General features: G+C 41.1%; 1 protein-coding gene across 2 annotated transcripts in view; it reads left to right on the plus strand.

Moving 5' to 3' along the window:
* The first annotated feature begins 450 nt into the window (after positions 1-450).
* The window catches only part of ADAMTS20 (ADAM metallopeptidase with thrombospondin type 1 motif 20), a 104,871-nt gene continuing 90,157 nt past the window's right edge, over positions 451-15,164 (plus strand). For both annotated transcript variants that reach the window (XM_052790253.1, XM_052790254.1), the window contains exons 1-3: positions 451-635; positions 1,026-1,372; positions 14,473-14,635. In XM_052790253.1, coding sequence (XP_052646213.1) covers positions 545-635; positions 1,026-1,372; positions 14,473-14,635 — 601 coding nt within the window. In that variant the 5' untranslated portion in view covers positions 451-544. The remainder of the gene's footprint in view (positions 636-1,025; positions 1,373-14,472; positions 14,636-15,164) is intronic.

Below are 15,164 nucleotides of genomic sequence, written 5' to 3' on the forward strand. Positions count from 1 at the left end.
GACCGGCCCGGGCGGGTCGACGCCTCAGAGGGGAGGCGGGGCGGCCGCCCTCCGCCATTGGGCAGCTCCTGCCCCGGGGGCGGGCCGGGTCCCCCCCTCCCGTCCCGAGGGTCTGCTTTGAAGAAGTGCGGGTCCGGCGATGGCCACCGCCTGAAGGCAGCCGGGCAGCGTTCTCCTCGCCTCCCCGCCAGCGGCGGGGGTCTAGGGGCAGAGGGAGGCGGAGGAGGAGGAGGAAGAAGGGCCGCCCTCGCCCACCCCGGCGGCGGCGAGGGAGCTGGGGGAGCGCGGGCGTGAGGGGCTGTGAGGAGAAGGGAGCGCGGGCGTGAGGGGCTGTGAGGAGAAGGGAGCGCGGGCGTGAGGGGCTGTGAGGAGAAGGGAGCGCGGGCGTGAGGGGAGCCGCGGAGGCAGCGGGACAGCGAGGAGGGACTGGGGTGGGGGGGAAGCATGGAGGAGCCGCGGGGTGCGGGGCCGGCCCAGGCGGCCGGCGGCTGCTGAGGCAGCGGCCCCGGGGGGCGCTGCGGGCACGCCCGCCGCGGAGCGAGCCATGCGGGTGGCGAGGTGGCTGGCGGGTCTGCTGTGCCCCCTCTCCCTGCTCCTCACCCAGTCGCGGGGAGTCCGCTTCCACCCGGGACAAGGTAAACAAGCGGTAACAAAGGGCGGCGACCGCCCCGGGGGGGAGTCCCGTCCCTGCAGCCGCTGGCGGGGAGGAGGAGGGAGCGTTTCCTCACGGCGGGGCGGTGTGGGGTGTGGGGGGGGAGCAGCGGGGCGGCCGGTTTTGGGGGTGCGTCCGTTGGGGCGGCTGCTGCGCGGGATGGCGGGGGGTAAGGGGGGGAGCGGGGTCTGGAGGCAGGGTGTCTCGGCAGGGTGTCCCGTCCCGTCCCCCCGTCCCGTCCCCCCCCCCCCAAGTCCCGCTGCTGTCACTGGACCCCTGGCGAGTGCCACGGGTGCCGTGCCGGGAGCCGTTTGGGTGAAGGTTGCCGCCGTGCTGTTGGGTCAGGCTGAGTCTCTTTGGCTTTCTGTTGCAGAGACCTTAGTGAAGCGGCTCTCCTCGTACGAAATCGTCACGCCTGTCCGGGTGAATGAATTCGGAGAAGCTTTCCCTCACACGCGTCACTTCAGCAGGAGGAAGAGGAGCTTGGAGGCACCACTGGAGCCTGCTGCTTTCCGAACGCATTACCAGCTTGCTGCGTACGGGCAGGTCTTCCAGCTCAACCTGAGCGCTGATGCGGGCTTCGTTGCTGCTCGGTACGCTGTGGTGCACGTAGGGGCCCCACAGGAGCAGTCCTCCCCTGATTTGCGCCACTGTTTCTACCGTGGGCATGTCAACGCGCAGGAGACGCACATGGCTGTCTTCAGCATCTGTGGTGGCTTGGTAAGCATGTTGGTTACTGCCTCCTGTCTCCATTCATATTCTTCTCCTCCCTGAAAGAAATGTAGTGGGATGCCTTTGCTGCAGAGCTGAGCTGGAAATTCTCGGGCATCGTTCCAAGTAGTTGGTCATGAAATGTCTTGGCATCCGCAGTTTGGAGTCATGATGATACTCTTTTGGTGGGATATACAAATGCTGCTTTCAAAGGATCTATGGCTGGCCTGTAATAGATTTGGTTGATGTAACTCCTGACACCAAGAGCATTATAACAGCAGAAAAAACATGCCTCAGAAACACAGTAAGCTATTGTTTTGATAAAATGATGCTGTTAGTTGGCATCGGTTATGTGTTTGTTGCTTTATAGGTACAGTGTGGTTATGAGTGAGGAATAATGGTGCTTGAAATGATGAGAGAAGAACTAGTGTTGATATTTCTCTTCTGCTGCTTTCAGCAGTGCTGTAGAGGTGTGTCATGTTCTAATAGGTGTGCAGCAGTGCTCTCTAATCATGTTTCTGTTAAAAGTGAATGGGAAGCTTCCTAATAACTTCAGCAGGAGTGTGTCTATAAAACGCTTCTTGGGAAATGAAATGAGCAAAGAAATCAAAACTCCATGGATACACATTCTTTGCTTATCCCTTGATAGCATTCCTTATGTCTTCCAAAGGGATAATGAACCAATAGTATTGCGCAACTGTCTATCAAAACTGGTGTACTGTGCTGCTAAATTTCATAGTTTTGTGTCTAGAAACAAGATGATCAATACCTAGTGCTTTACCACAGCGCTGTTTATTGAAATGCTGAGGACAAGTATGTGACACGCACGCTATAAAAATACGGTGTTGTAAATACTACTGTGAATTTAAGCTGAGGGTGTTCTGTGTTTTTGGCAGCCGCTCAGGAAAGTAAAGGTGCAAGACTTTTATTTTTGGAAATTGAAAAAAAAATCCAACTTCATATTCTAGTCTCTTTCTAGTAGCCTATAGAAAATGGAATGGAGTTGGCTGGATGCGTGCAGGAGGGTGTAATGCGTGTTAAAAGAAGGTGATACACATGATGGAAAAGAGGATCAGAAATAACTGGCACTTGAGAGAGACACCTCTGTTGTCTCATGCTTATTCTTGGCCATTTGTGTATATGCCACCTTGTCTTTGGGTTGAGCTCTGTAGGCTTGGGCTAGTCCTTGGAAATTACTGGAGAAGCAAGCATTTGAAAACAGTAACTCTGTATTCATCAAAGTTTTGCCTATATATCTTGCTATACAAACAGCTGTCATTGGTTCTTGTCTGCATTACCCAAAACCCAACTCAAACCCACACCAAATGCCCCGATATGTTGCCCTAACTCACAGAGGGAGTAGGAGAGAGGAGTAATCACAAATATGTTGTTTTTTTTTTCCTTGTTTCATGTTCTAGTAGATGCTCATATACCGTGGCATTGAGAATGCTCATACTCTATAGGGAATAAATATGAGAAGTTTTAAAACCTTCACTTTTCATAACTTTCATTGCCTGTTTTAATTCTGTCCCTGCAAACCGTCACTTTTCATTACTTGAAGGGACCACGTGTGCTGAAAATATTTTTTTCTGAAAATCGTGTACCTACTGTACAGGTAGTTGTCTCAACTACCTGTTACTTAGCAGTTCTCAAACTCTTCAGCACAAGACCCTCTTCTCTGTAGTAATTTGAACGTCTCACTTCTCTTGTCTCTCTCTCTGCTTCACTGGTACATTACAGTCTGCATCATGTATGCTTCCACTCAGAAATCCCTGAGTGCCTTTGCCTCTTCTAGATGAGCCTCGTGAACTTTCACTGCAGCTTCTGGCTGGATTTCATGTCTTCAGGCATTGCCTGGCTGACAGAGTGCCTAGTCTGAGCTACCAGCAAAGGCCTTGCTGTCCTGGTGCTCTCGGGACCTTCTCTCACTGCTCATTTCACCTTTTGCCCAGGCAGACACAGCCTTGCGGAGGGTCTGTAGCATACCCAGCGCTGTGGCTGCTTTCCACTGACTAATGAAGCTGGTGAGGTTTTCAGACGAGGAAGCAGAGCCCTGCATGGGTGCTGGTGCAGTTTTTGGGGGACATGCCTATAGTTCCCCAGAGAGGGATTGTGTGGGGACGAAGAGGCGGTTATAGCCAGCTGCTTGCCTGTATCTGCACAGAGTATCCTTCACCCTGACTCAGAGCTTTTAGCCTAATGTTATTCCTCGTCCTCATGAATTCAAAGTAAACGTTACGCTCTCCATGTGACTGCCAGGGGAGACAACTTTTTTGGAATCGAGAGAAGAACGGATGTGAAAGGAGGGAGACAGAGGCCAGGTGGAATTTTCCTGTGAGATCTTGTCATCCCTGAATGCATTCCTGACTCCCAGGTGGGGTACCCCCAAAAGTTAGTAAAAAGATATTTTTTCTCAAGGTTTTTAAAATTTCATAGCTTTGTGCATTCAACAGATGTACCTGCAAAAATAAGCTAGTCAGTTATTGCTCTTTTATTGAACAGTACCGCGCTTCATGAATACATGCAAAGATTTAAGTGGGACTGCTGCTGAGGTAAGATACTACTTATCATGAGAGAGACAGTAGAAACCAGACTAGTGACTCGGTAGTCCTGTGTTATATTTATTTTAAGTAAAATCCCTTCTCTTCGCAGGATCCATTTTCCCGAAAGCTGAACTTGAGCTGGGTGTATGGAAATCAAAATAGAAGAGATTGCTTTGAACTATTAGGTATAATTTTATCTTCCAGCTTTGCATATATAAGGCAATTGCTGTAGACCAATGCTGTAAAAGCTAGGGAGGCAAAAAGGACTTGGACTTAGATAAAAAGGTATAGGAAATTTAAAAATGGAATTTTAAAAATTGCTCTGAAGATGTGCCTGAGTGATCTGAAGTTAAACCAGGTACTTGCGTTCACTTTATCCTGTAGGCATCTATCCCTGAGCTCTGCACTGCCTTCATTCACAGCTTCACTCCTGCTTCCCAAGTTCCTTCTTTTCTTTTTTTGCATTCTCAAGTTGAGTGTGTTCTCCCCCTCAAGCTCTGCTTCCTCTTTTCACCCTCAGTTAAGCCTTTTTCCGAGTGTGCCAAGAGCATGTACAACCCAGAGTACCCATGGAGCATTGCTTAATAGCTCCTGACACCCTGTATGCAGTTTTGTTGTGTTACATTTCAGACCGTGCCCTGGGTTCAGGGATGCAAATGGCAAAGGGAGGTTAGAAGGTCAGCAGGGAGTCTGTAGTAATTGCAAGGAGGGGAGTGTGTAATTAGGGAAGTTTGGGATGCCGTCAAAGGCAGAAGGTCATTTGAAGTGATGGCCTGGGTGCCTAGTTGAACATCTGATCATGTACAGGCATATTTGTTGCATCTTTAGAGTAATTTTTGAAATTTCACACTTTATTTAATTTTATTTTCCTAAGTTCTATATCTCTTTTACTGCTTTAGTCAATTACAGCTTCCTACAAACATGGGAAGCGAGATCTGCTGAGGACATCCCTGGATGCATGTAGACTAAAGAGACCTCTCAAATGTTATCCAGACAGCAAAATCAGAGAGGTACAAAAAAAATATTAAGAAATCATTTAACTTTTGAGAACATATGGCTTACAAGTTTATTCACAAACAGGAGCAAATACCAGTGAATAAAGTATCTTGAAATGAGGGAGCTATCACTATTTATAACTTGAAAGAGCCTTCAATTCGTAGCAGGCCCCTGTCTGAAGAAAGGAGCTTTTATTTTAATTTAATCCTTCATGAATGCTATAAAAACAGGTTTTTTAGTCCTTTGAGAAGCTTGGTGTTGTTTCTTAGAGGTCAGGAATGTGTTGACCGATGCTGAGGATAGTTAAAACCAGTTCTTGTGAGCTGGGAGAATGCCTAAGTGCCAAAGGTGTTTAATGTGACTGTACTGTGAGAGAGGGAAGAGTAAGAAAGGAGAAACATACATCTTTTTGGGTGTACAGTCTCTTGTGTATAAAGCAACTTCACATGTTCTCTGACTGGCAGAAGTTAGGAGTAGGAAAGTACATGTGAATCTTTTCTTGCATGGATTTGCTAGCTATCAGCTTTCTGCAGTCCAGGAAGGCAGGACTGCTTTGTTCTAATGTAGCTTCTGGAGTGTAACAAGTCTGTGTGACAAATTCCTTCCTCGGAAGCTCAAGGAAACCCCTTGGTAACACTCCTTTACTGCACATTAAGCTTACTTCTGTCTGGAGGATGGCAGAAATATGAGCCTAAGTGTGGATCTTCAGAATTTCCTCAGTACAAGAGGTTGTGTTTATTTTTTTTATTAATACGGGTCAGTGGATCACCTTTCTGAGAGATTTTGAAAACAGTTCTGTCTGCTACTGTGGATGAGTGCAGTGGTTCCTTTTAAGGAAAAGTAGGCAGTCCTGGAATTTATCTTAATGAAATGTAATTTTTAATTGTTTGGTTAAAAAACAAACAAAAACCCAAGCCAAACCAAAACTTGCTAGAAGCTAGTGCTAGCGTAGCCAGCGTCTAGTTTCTTGTGCAGATATAGTGCAGGTAACAGACTCTAGATATTTGCGCCTCAGTTTTGTTTTTTGCTTAGTACTAATAACTTCAATGAGTTAAGCTACATCGGTTTTCCAAAGAAAGCTTTAACACTTGTAACTGGAAGGTATGCTTACCTTGACATAACTTAATGCTTTAACTTATGGGCTGCCACTTCAAAAAAGCTACTTTGTAAATCTGAAAAGCAGATTAGTTTTCAGCATTCAGGTCGCATTTATAAACCTGTGAGCATCCATAAGCCACATAATAGTTTTTATAGATTTTTATCTTAGTGTAGAGATTCCATCATAAGCTGGGGAAAAAATCATATTGAAATGTCAAACAATTCTTGTTTGGACAAACTAAGTCTTATTGCTGGTGACTGGCTGACGTGATGACTTCCACTTAATAGTTGTGGTTTCACTTGTCATATAGGTATACAAGGTGAGACTCCAGCTCTGAATCTCTGCAATACAACAGTCAAAAATTTAGTGCTTCCATTATCACCCTGTGCACTTGTTCTATCTCTCACCAGCACAAAATGGTTTCAAGTACAAGGATTGACTTTGCAAGTAAAAGATAAAATGTTCTTTCTTTTTGTCTGTTGTTTTTATAGCTAAAGAGAACAAAAAAGGATCAGGAAATAGACTGAACTCTCCCTTCTCTACTTTGAAAAGGTCTAGATAAGCAATCAAGTACAAAAATATTTCATTTGAATTTTTAATTTAATTTTTCGTTTTGCTGCTTGCTTCTCTGATTATTTATTCTTTTGCTCTTGACTTCATTTCATTTACAGTTTTTATCTCATTTACTTTGGTTTGTTTTCCTCTTAGCTTTTCCTTAATGTGTTCTCATGTATCTTTTACTATTGCTATCTTGTCTCTTTTTAGCTTTGTTTTCCTACGTGTAGACACTAGATGTCTTCTTCACATATATCTGAGAGTGGACCATAACACTTGAATTTACTTGAATATGATCCTGTATCCCAGAATCAATTTCTGCTTGTCTGCCTTGGCAAAATCACTATTCATCACAGAATTTGTTATAAAATAGTAAGACAGCGTAGGTCACCCCTGCAGCTGTTACAAAAACCTGAAACACCCCTAGTACATTTTCTCCAAGCTCTTTACATCTCTGCTTTTCCTGAAAATATTTCCACAGATGCTATGCTTTTACACCTGGACCAGCTCAGATCAGCAAATACAGGTGGTAATTGCAATTGTAAACTGAGAAAATACCTGGGGTTGTGAATTGTGCAGCTGAAGGTCTGTCACAGAAAATGTCTGTGGGAAGCAGTAGGATCTGAGTATGTGTCTACCTTTTCACCAGCAATTCTGCACGAGTTGCCCTTTAAACAGCCTGGGACATGCCTACGTAATGTTTTACGTCAAGGGTGCTCAACCGTCGCTGGCCTGCCTTTTGCCCACATCCTGTGTCTGGTAGCCTTCTTCCCGGGTGGCTGCTTCAGCACATTCTGTTTGCCAGATAAATTGTTCTGATGGCTGCAGCCTGTTCTTAACTGCTGCCTTTATAGAAGATCCGCGATCTCTCTTTTATCACTTTGCGTTTATATGACACAGGTGGATTTGCTGGAAAGCTGTGGGCAGCCACAGGAGGTTGGATTTACTTTTATTTATATATGAGCATGTTCATTAAACTTCCAGGAAGTACACAGAAGGTACTGCGCATGAACATGAGTGATAGGAGTGTCACGGGAGGAGAGAGGACACAACATAATGGCTCTTTGCTGTCACTAGGTGAGCTAAGTTACTGAAATAGTGTGCAAATTGGCGCTTTTTTTTTTTTTTTTCTGGTCTTAAGTTAATGCTTCCAGCCCCAGGTGGCAGTCAACAGTTAGCCATCATGGATCTCAGGAAACTTTGTACTCCTGGGGAATAGATAAGCTTCCCACATGAGATAACGTATCTGCAATAGTCTCAGTTGTTATTCAGTTTCAGACGTACCCTCATGTAGAAAATGGCAGGGTTATGGTAGCAAAGTCAGACACTGCGAGAACAGGTCATATCCTCTGGGTATACACATATTGACAAAACTACTCAAGGTAGCTTACTGTGTGGTTGACTAAAATGGGTGAAAATCTAGCCATACCTTGCATGTACTTGAGTGATAACCACCTGATGGTGCATATGAGGTTGAAAGGACTTTATGGAGCTATTCATCTCCCAGTGAGAGAAAAAGGTGGTTCTGCATGTAGTTAAAAACATCAAAGCTAGGAAGTTCTCTTTAAACAGAGATAAGTTGCAAATGTAAATTTGCTTGACGTTTACCGAGACAGACAAGATTATTTGATGGAGTTTCCTCCAAGTTTAAGTGAATGGAACCCATAGGTCTGTGTTCTATGGGAATGCTTAGCTTAATGATAGTTTATTTATGTGTTGAAAGCAAACCCCCGAGAAACCAAAAATCAAAGCCAACCACCCCCTCCCTCCCAGAAAAACCCAACCAGACAAAAAAACCTTTTTATGTACATATTCATTTTGTTTCAGCGGTTTCAACAAGTATTGCAGAATAGCTGCTTTACCATAATGAAATCTCCATGTATATATATCTATGAAAAAAAGCTGTTGTGCATAATTTTTAATTGACTTGTCTAGCTTGTTCACTGTGAATTGTATATAAAGGTAAAAATAAATAAACCACTGCTCTCTCTTCCTTCCACTCCAGTGAATCTTGTTAATTGCCATGAACCCTGTTCTTTCCAGCTGTCTTTGTTATTCTAACATTCTCTCAAGTTCTGTGCTATGTAGCCAGTCTGTTGCGGCTACAAATTCTATTTAGAAACTCCTGGAATACCATTTTTACCAGGTTTCAGCCAGACTTTCTTGCCTAGAATAGCCTTACAAAGTGATGTTCAGGGTACCTAGTGCCAGGTTTTACACTTCCTGCAAGAATATCTTTTCCCCTATGCGTTATGCAAAAGGGAAATATCTTTTTCTGTGTGTGTGTGTGTTCCTGAGTCAAAGTAACTTGGCATTGAGGACTCTGGATCCAGTGCTATGGTTATCAGTATGGTTAGATCAGGTGTGATCTAAACATACAAATGGGTAAGATGCCTTTAGGAGTCTACATGGAATTCAAATTCCAATCTGGAATTATGTAATTTTATTTAACCAGTGATTAGGTGCCTTTCCGGACCGGGACACTTCCAAGCATAGGTAGATGCCTCATCAGTTCTGTCAAGGTGTGATTACTATCTGCTCATGAAATCTTAACATCACAGAATTTGTAAGGAGATGTAGTTGATCATAGTTAAACTTACGACAAAAGATTTTTTTCCCTATAATAAGCTTTTACAATTTTATTTTATTTCTCTCTAAGAACTTCAAATATAATGTTGCTTTCAATCACTTCTAAAAAGGTGTTCCACCAGAAAACACTTATTGCCAGATATTTCTTCCCTGCTGCTTAGCTGGTGTATTATTTATTAATTATTTTTAGCTGGTGTATTATTTATTAATTATTTTTAGCTGGTGTATTATTTATTAATTATTTTTAGCTGGTGTATTATTTATTATTTTATTACTATTTTGTTATTTGTATTATATTAGCTCTAGTTTTAATTAATACATTAGCTTGCAACCACTACCTCTGGTTGTGTTTCTAGCTGAATTATCTTCTAGTAGAAATATTTTTTCCAGATGTTGGCAGGGTATCATGATCAGATAACCTCTAATACTTTTTTCTTCAGTGAACTAATTAAGCTATGCTTCTTAAGTCTTTCAATAGAAAACATCGTAACAGTGGAGCAGGAAGAAAAAGGTGAAGGGCTTCTCACATGATTCAGAAGAGCTTTGAATTAACGCAAGGGGGAGGGAGAGGAGGGGGGGGAAGAGAATAATATAAAAGGAAGGGATTTTGTAATTTACTTGGACCATGAAAGTACTCTTGCTATAAACTACTTGCAGGTTTTTGAGTTAAGAAGCCATACCATGAGGGCATGAAAAATACTTGAGCACAGGAGTGGAGCTTACCTGGGAGGGAGTCTGCCAGTTTAGAGTCACGTTTTCCAGAACTTCAGTTGTTCTTTTAGCATTTTTCTGAAATCTTTCCAATTTTGCTGTTGGACATATTAATTCCACGTTTCTGAAACCTGCTATATATCCCTTATGTTTTCCATGTGTTCTACAAAGTTGCCATTATACACAAGGATGTAATTTGTATATGGGCATGGTACATACTTTAACCGTAACTTCTGCAATATTTATTTCTACTACTCTTGGAATAGAGCAAATACATTGATTAAGACTATACAGTTTTAAGCCACTTTAAACCACTAAGACATACCATATATAGTGAGTAGCTGTGTTGATCCATTGAACCTTGATTTAATATAAAGTGTCTAACTCATCCAGAGTATTTTAAATCCAAGAAATAAATTATCTTCCTCATGTGGGTTTTGTCATAAATTTCCTCAAATCCATGCATATGCATAGTCCTGGGTAGCACTCCCTCTTTGGACCACTTATTTATGATGTGCAAGAGACTGTTTTCAATTTTGTACTCTACTTCTACTGAAGAGATCTTTTAAATGTACTTTTACCTCTTTATCCGAGAACAGAAATAGAATGTTTCAGGCAGATTTCTTGTTATATGATTTGAGAGGCATCTGTAGATGGTAAGTAAATCCAGTTCTTTTCTGATTTCATTTCCTGCATATGCTTGGGCTCCTGTTTCAGCAACCCACCTCTGTATATCTAAGTGACTTTGCTTTATTTGGTTTTACCAAAAGTATTTTTCATTTGGATTTTCATTTGGATCTCACAGCCCTTTTGCTCGTGCGCCTAACACGCAGTAATAACTCCATTTATATCAGCAGAGTCTGTCACCAGGTTAAGTATCACTTTCATGAATGAAGGACTATAAAACAGACGGTGTAGCTGGTGGCTGAATTTTTGTAGACCTATGTGTTAGGAAAATGAGGAGATAACCATGTGTAGCTAATCAAACTCCATCTTTATTCTTTGTAGAGAATTTAAAGGATTGGAATTGGTGGCTTCAAGCTCAATGTCTGCTTGGGTTTTAAATGACAAATCACATACCCTTCTTAAGATACAGCACTGTTTACATCTCTTATCCTTTGCTCTTTCTCGTGTACAATATAATAAGTTCTTCTCAACTTGGATAGGGGATGTGCAAAAAATTTATCATAGACTACCGGTGGGAGGTCTTTCTAACTAGGCAGTGGTAGTAATTGTTTACTTATACATTGTTGAAGAGGAGAGAATTCATTGAGGAAAGAATGAAAGTTTGTTGCACTATAGATTTTTGATCAGCTGTTTCTTCCATATCTAACCAGACAGTTGATCCTGGGATACAGTGCAAGAATCAGTGGGCCAGAGAGTAAGCAAGTGAGAGGAAGCCTGGCTCCATTTTTCTAAAATAGTTAGCCCAAGTATCTGGAAAGGTAGAATCTCCAGTCTTAAGGACACTATTCTGCTTTATTGTATTAATCTTTTGATTTAAAACAAAAAGCTAAGAGTAATTCTGAGGTCATGAAACATAATATAGGATTCTTCCCTTCCAGCTGTCTGTCCTAACTTTTTGGGCTATAAGTTTGTGGTGTGTTTTCTATTTTCTTGGGTATAACGAAGGAGATTTCATTCTTTTGCTGACTAGGTAATTTATCTAATCATTTACTGTGAAGATGAGCACAGTTACTGCTACTTCTGAGTATCTTTTAAAAGAGGGAGAATTGCCTGCCTTTTTTTTTTTATCCTCCCTAGATGACTGCAGTGTGTCGTTTTTCAGCACAGGATTCTGGATTTCAGTTAAGATACATGTATCATTTTTGACTGAGATACTTAAGACTGTAGAGTAATGAAAATTGTGCCACAGATGTTGCCAGGCATTTTCTATTGTGTATTCATTGTTAGGTTCAGCTTGATGTGCAGGCTTTGGAGCTCCATTCTGAGTTGCCTGATGGGCTGGTTTTACAGTAAGTTCTTGCTGATACAAAGTTGCTTTTTTGCCAGGAAAAATGGCTCTCCATTCCAGGTGACCCTTACTATTTCAGTTGAAAAATACCTTTCTTTGGTAGGAGGCATAGATTTTTAACTGCACAGAGGAGTTGGTACACAGTGTACATGATTTCCATTGCTAGTGCTTAAACAAAGAAGTGTGGGAGTGCACACCTAGAGGAGGGGCAAGGCAGGAATAGCTCTTTCGGAGTAGCAGCAATCCTAGATTGACTTAGATCAGTCATGATGCCTCATGTTGACTCTTCCCAATCCACTGGGTAGGATAATGCATGCATAAATATAGTTTTGAATTCCTAGATAGAATTTTTCCTGTGGTAGCACTTGGTTGTCTGAGAGTCAGGAGTCTGAGTGGAATTTTCAAACTGATCAGACTCACTCAAAAACATATGTCTTACTGATTTTTTTTTAATTTTTTTTTTTTTTGAGTGTGAAATGGTAGAAAAATATAGCCTTGTTCTTGCAGTTCATCTCTTCCAGTGGAAGTCTCATATTCTGGAAGATGTGTTTAGTTTAAAATGTAGCACAAACTCTTTCCTTAATAGTTCTGTGCTATTATTCTCATAATCAGTATGTTTGTTGTAGCTGAAACTGTTTCTTTGTAAAATCTGAAAGCCTGTTAGTTGGAAAAGCCATTGAAGAAGCAAATACAGAATATCTGCTCTAGCTATTAGAAGGAGTAGGAGGGAAGTAAAATGTATGTGTGGAGTAAAGCAGTAGCAAAAATGTTTTTGCTTAAATCTAAAATAACATTTTAAATGTCTCCTATCTCAAAACAGGGTTTATGGTATGTCAGGAGAAAAGAATTAATTAGCATGTTAGTGTTCACAAATAGTATGGGGTCAAATTTATCATGTTTTGGTAATTGGAACTTTAATAATTTATGTAATAAACATTAACGTGAATCTTAGCATCAGTTGTTGCTGCTGTCCCTGAGTGACAGGCTCTTCTTCTCTGTCCCTGTCATTTTGCCCAGAAGGTTGCACCTACTTAGGACTAACTGACAAGCTGTGGCATATCTGTTTTCATGAGGCCCTTTCCAGGGAGGCACATAGCATTCTCAGTACACTCGATCTGCCATCCTCTACAAATCATGTGCCCTGGAAACACTGGGTGTGAGAAGGCTGAACTGAACATCCAGCATGAAGACTACTTGCAAAGAATTTAAAGTGGGGGGAAAAAAGTGTTTCTGTGAGTTAGATTAAACAATCTTGAAAGGAAAATACTACTTAGCTGGGTCTTTTTTCATTCTGCAACAAAGGCGATGTAGAGGATCCAACCACAGTGGGTTTACAGTAACTGTAAATTTTGGATGATATGTATGCTATGTGTCAGGCAAGATTACAGATAGTCTGACATATGCCTGAAGCCTAACAGACTTTTAAACATAGAAAACTCATAACTGCTTAGAAGGATCCCAAATTCAAGGGGATATTATAATTTCAGCACAATACCCTGGACGCTAAGGTAGTCTGCAGCAGATTTTAAGACTACTTGTAGGTTGCTTGAAAAAAACTTATTCTCTCTTCTCTTCTTGTGTATCTTGCTCTGCCACTCTCTCTATAACCCTGAGTTTCAAGGCTGACACGAACACTTAATCTCTTAAGCCATATTATGTAGTTTATCACTATTCTCTTATTGGTCAACATGCCTCACTAATATGGCAAAACAGCTAACAGGATGCAGTGCACCTGCTCACTCTAGGTGCTTAATTGGCTGAAGTGAGGAAGTTGCCAAAAAGTCTGAAAATAATTTGATGAAATTCTTACATGGTTTTTTCTTCTCATAGTCTCTTGAAATAAGGTATTTAAGCCATAGGAAACTATGTATTTTGTTAGAAATGCAGTGAGAAAGAAGAGACTCTGTTTTAGGATTTTGTAATTGAATGGATTATGGTGTGAGGGGGGTAGGGGAAAGGAGCTTAATGTTTGTTCTTTTTCATTGTATATGTGCCAGTGCTTTTGTTAGTAATCAAGTTCCTTTGGTTCCCATTACATAGTTACCCATGTGTGCCCACTATATGGGAGGGGGGGAAATTGAGGAGAAAAACGCATTAATGAAACTGTCAACTTTAAATTCCTGGAATTCATTTCAAAGTCTTTAGAATATCAGGCTAACACTGTTTCTAATCTGTGGGCAAATTGCAATTTTAGAAGAAAAATATTATATAAATCATGTAAAGGACAGAAGGCAACAAATCAGTCTAGAATTTGGACAACACTCAAATCCTGAATTTCTTGATGGCCTCTGTTCCCCTTTACACAGTTCCCAGTGGGTCCTGCTTGGTTATACCTAGATTCTCTTTACTTTTGTGATCTCCTTTGTTTCATTAACTCTGTCTAGTAATTACTAGATACATTGTTCATACGCAAGGTAGTCTGTTATGAATTATTCTGGTGGGACAAGTCTCTGAAAGCAAACTTCTTTGCCTTACCTTCAGGCTTCCATCTCCAGCTTTCACTGCAGCTTACCGTCTTATGTGCAAATTTACTTCCATTAATTTCAAAATATTATCATACATAGTTTATTATTTCAATGAAAATTATTTTTATACCAGTATTTTTAGTAGAAAATAAATCAATTACTTCTCTTACTTTCAGATGGGCACCTTTAAGGCACATGATGGTGAATATTTTTTAGAACCTCTTATGAAAGCGGATGGAGGTGAACATGAAGATGAGCATAACAAACCACATCTTATATACAGGCATGAAGAACTTAAAAAAAAGTATCAGAAATCCCATAAACCTTGTGAAGTTTCAGGTATAGTCATACTTCAAGTTTCAATGTGGCTTTTTCAAATGTCAGATGTTGTTTTTAAAAAAAAAAGAAAAGCAAGATTTAATGTTCGTAAATAATATTTATCTCCAGATTGTTCCATTAGAACCTACACATTTCTTTCATGTAGGCTTGGCAGCCATTTCTTTTTTTTTTTTTTGCCAGTGGCTAATTCAAATGTAGGACAAAATGTGCATGTAAAAAAAAATTCATGATATTGCAAGAACGTCTCTGTGCATTTACTTTTACACCTACGTTGTCCGATATGTAAACATTTAAAGAGTAGATCAACAGGAGTTGTTGTTTATGTTCACAAAAGAATGAACTTACTGCAAGTCTAACAGATAATACAGGACACCTGTCTTAATAATGGAAGTTTCTAATATTACCCGTTAATGTAGATTTTTTTTTTGTCCTTATAAGTATTTTAATAATTTATTCATACTACTTATTCATAAAATTTAGTTTTATTTAAAAGAAGGGAACTGGAGTAATTTACAAGCATACTATTAGC

This window comes from Harpia harpyja, chromosome 6 (assembly GCF_026419915.1).
Source record: "Harpia harpyja isolate bHarHar1 chromosome 6, bHarHar1 primary haplotype, whole genome shotgun sequence".
In the NCBI taxonomy this organism is placed as follows: Eukaryota; Metazoa; Chordata; class Aves; order Accipitriformes; family Accipitridae; genus Harpia; species Harpia harpyja.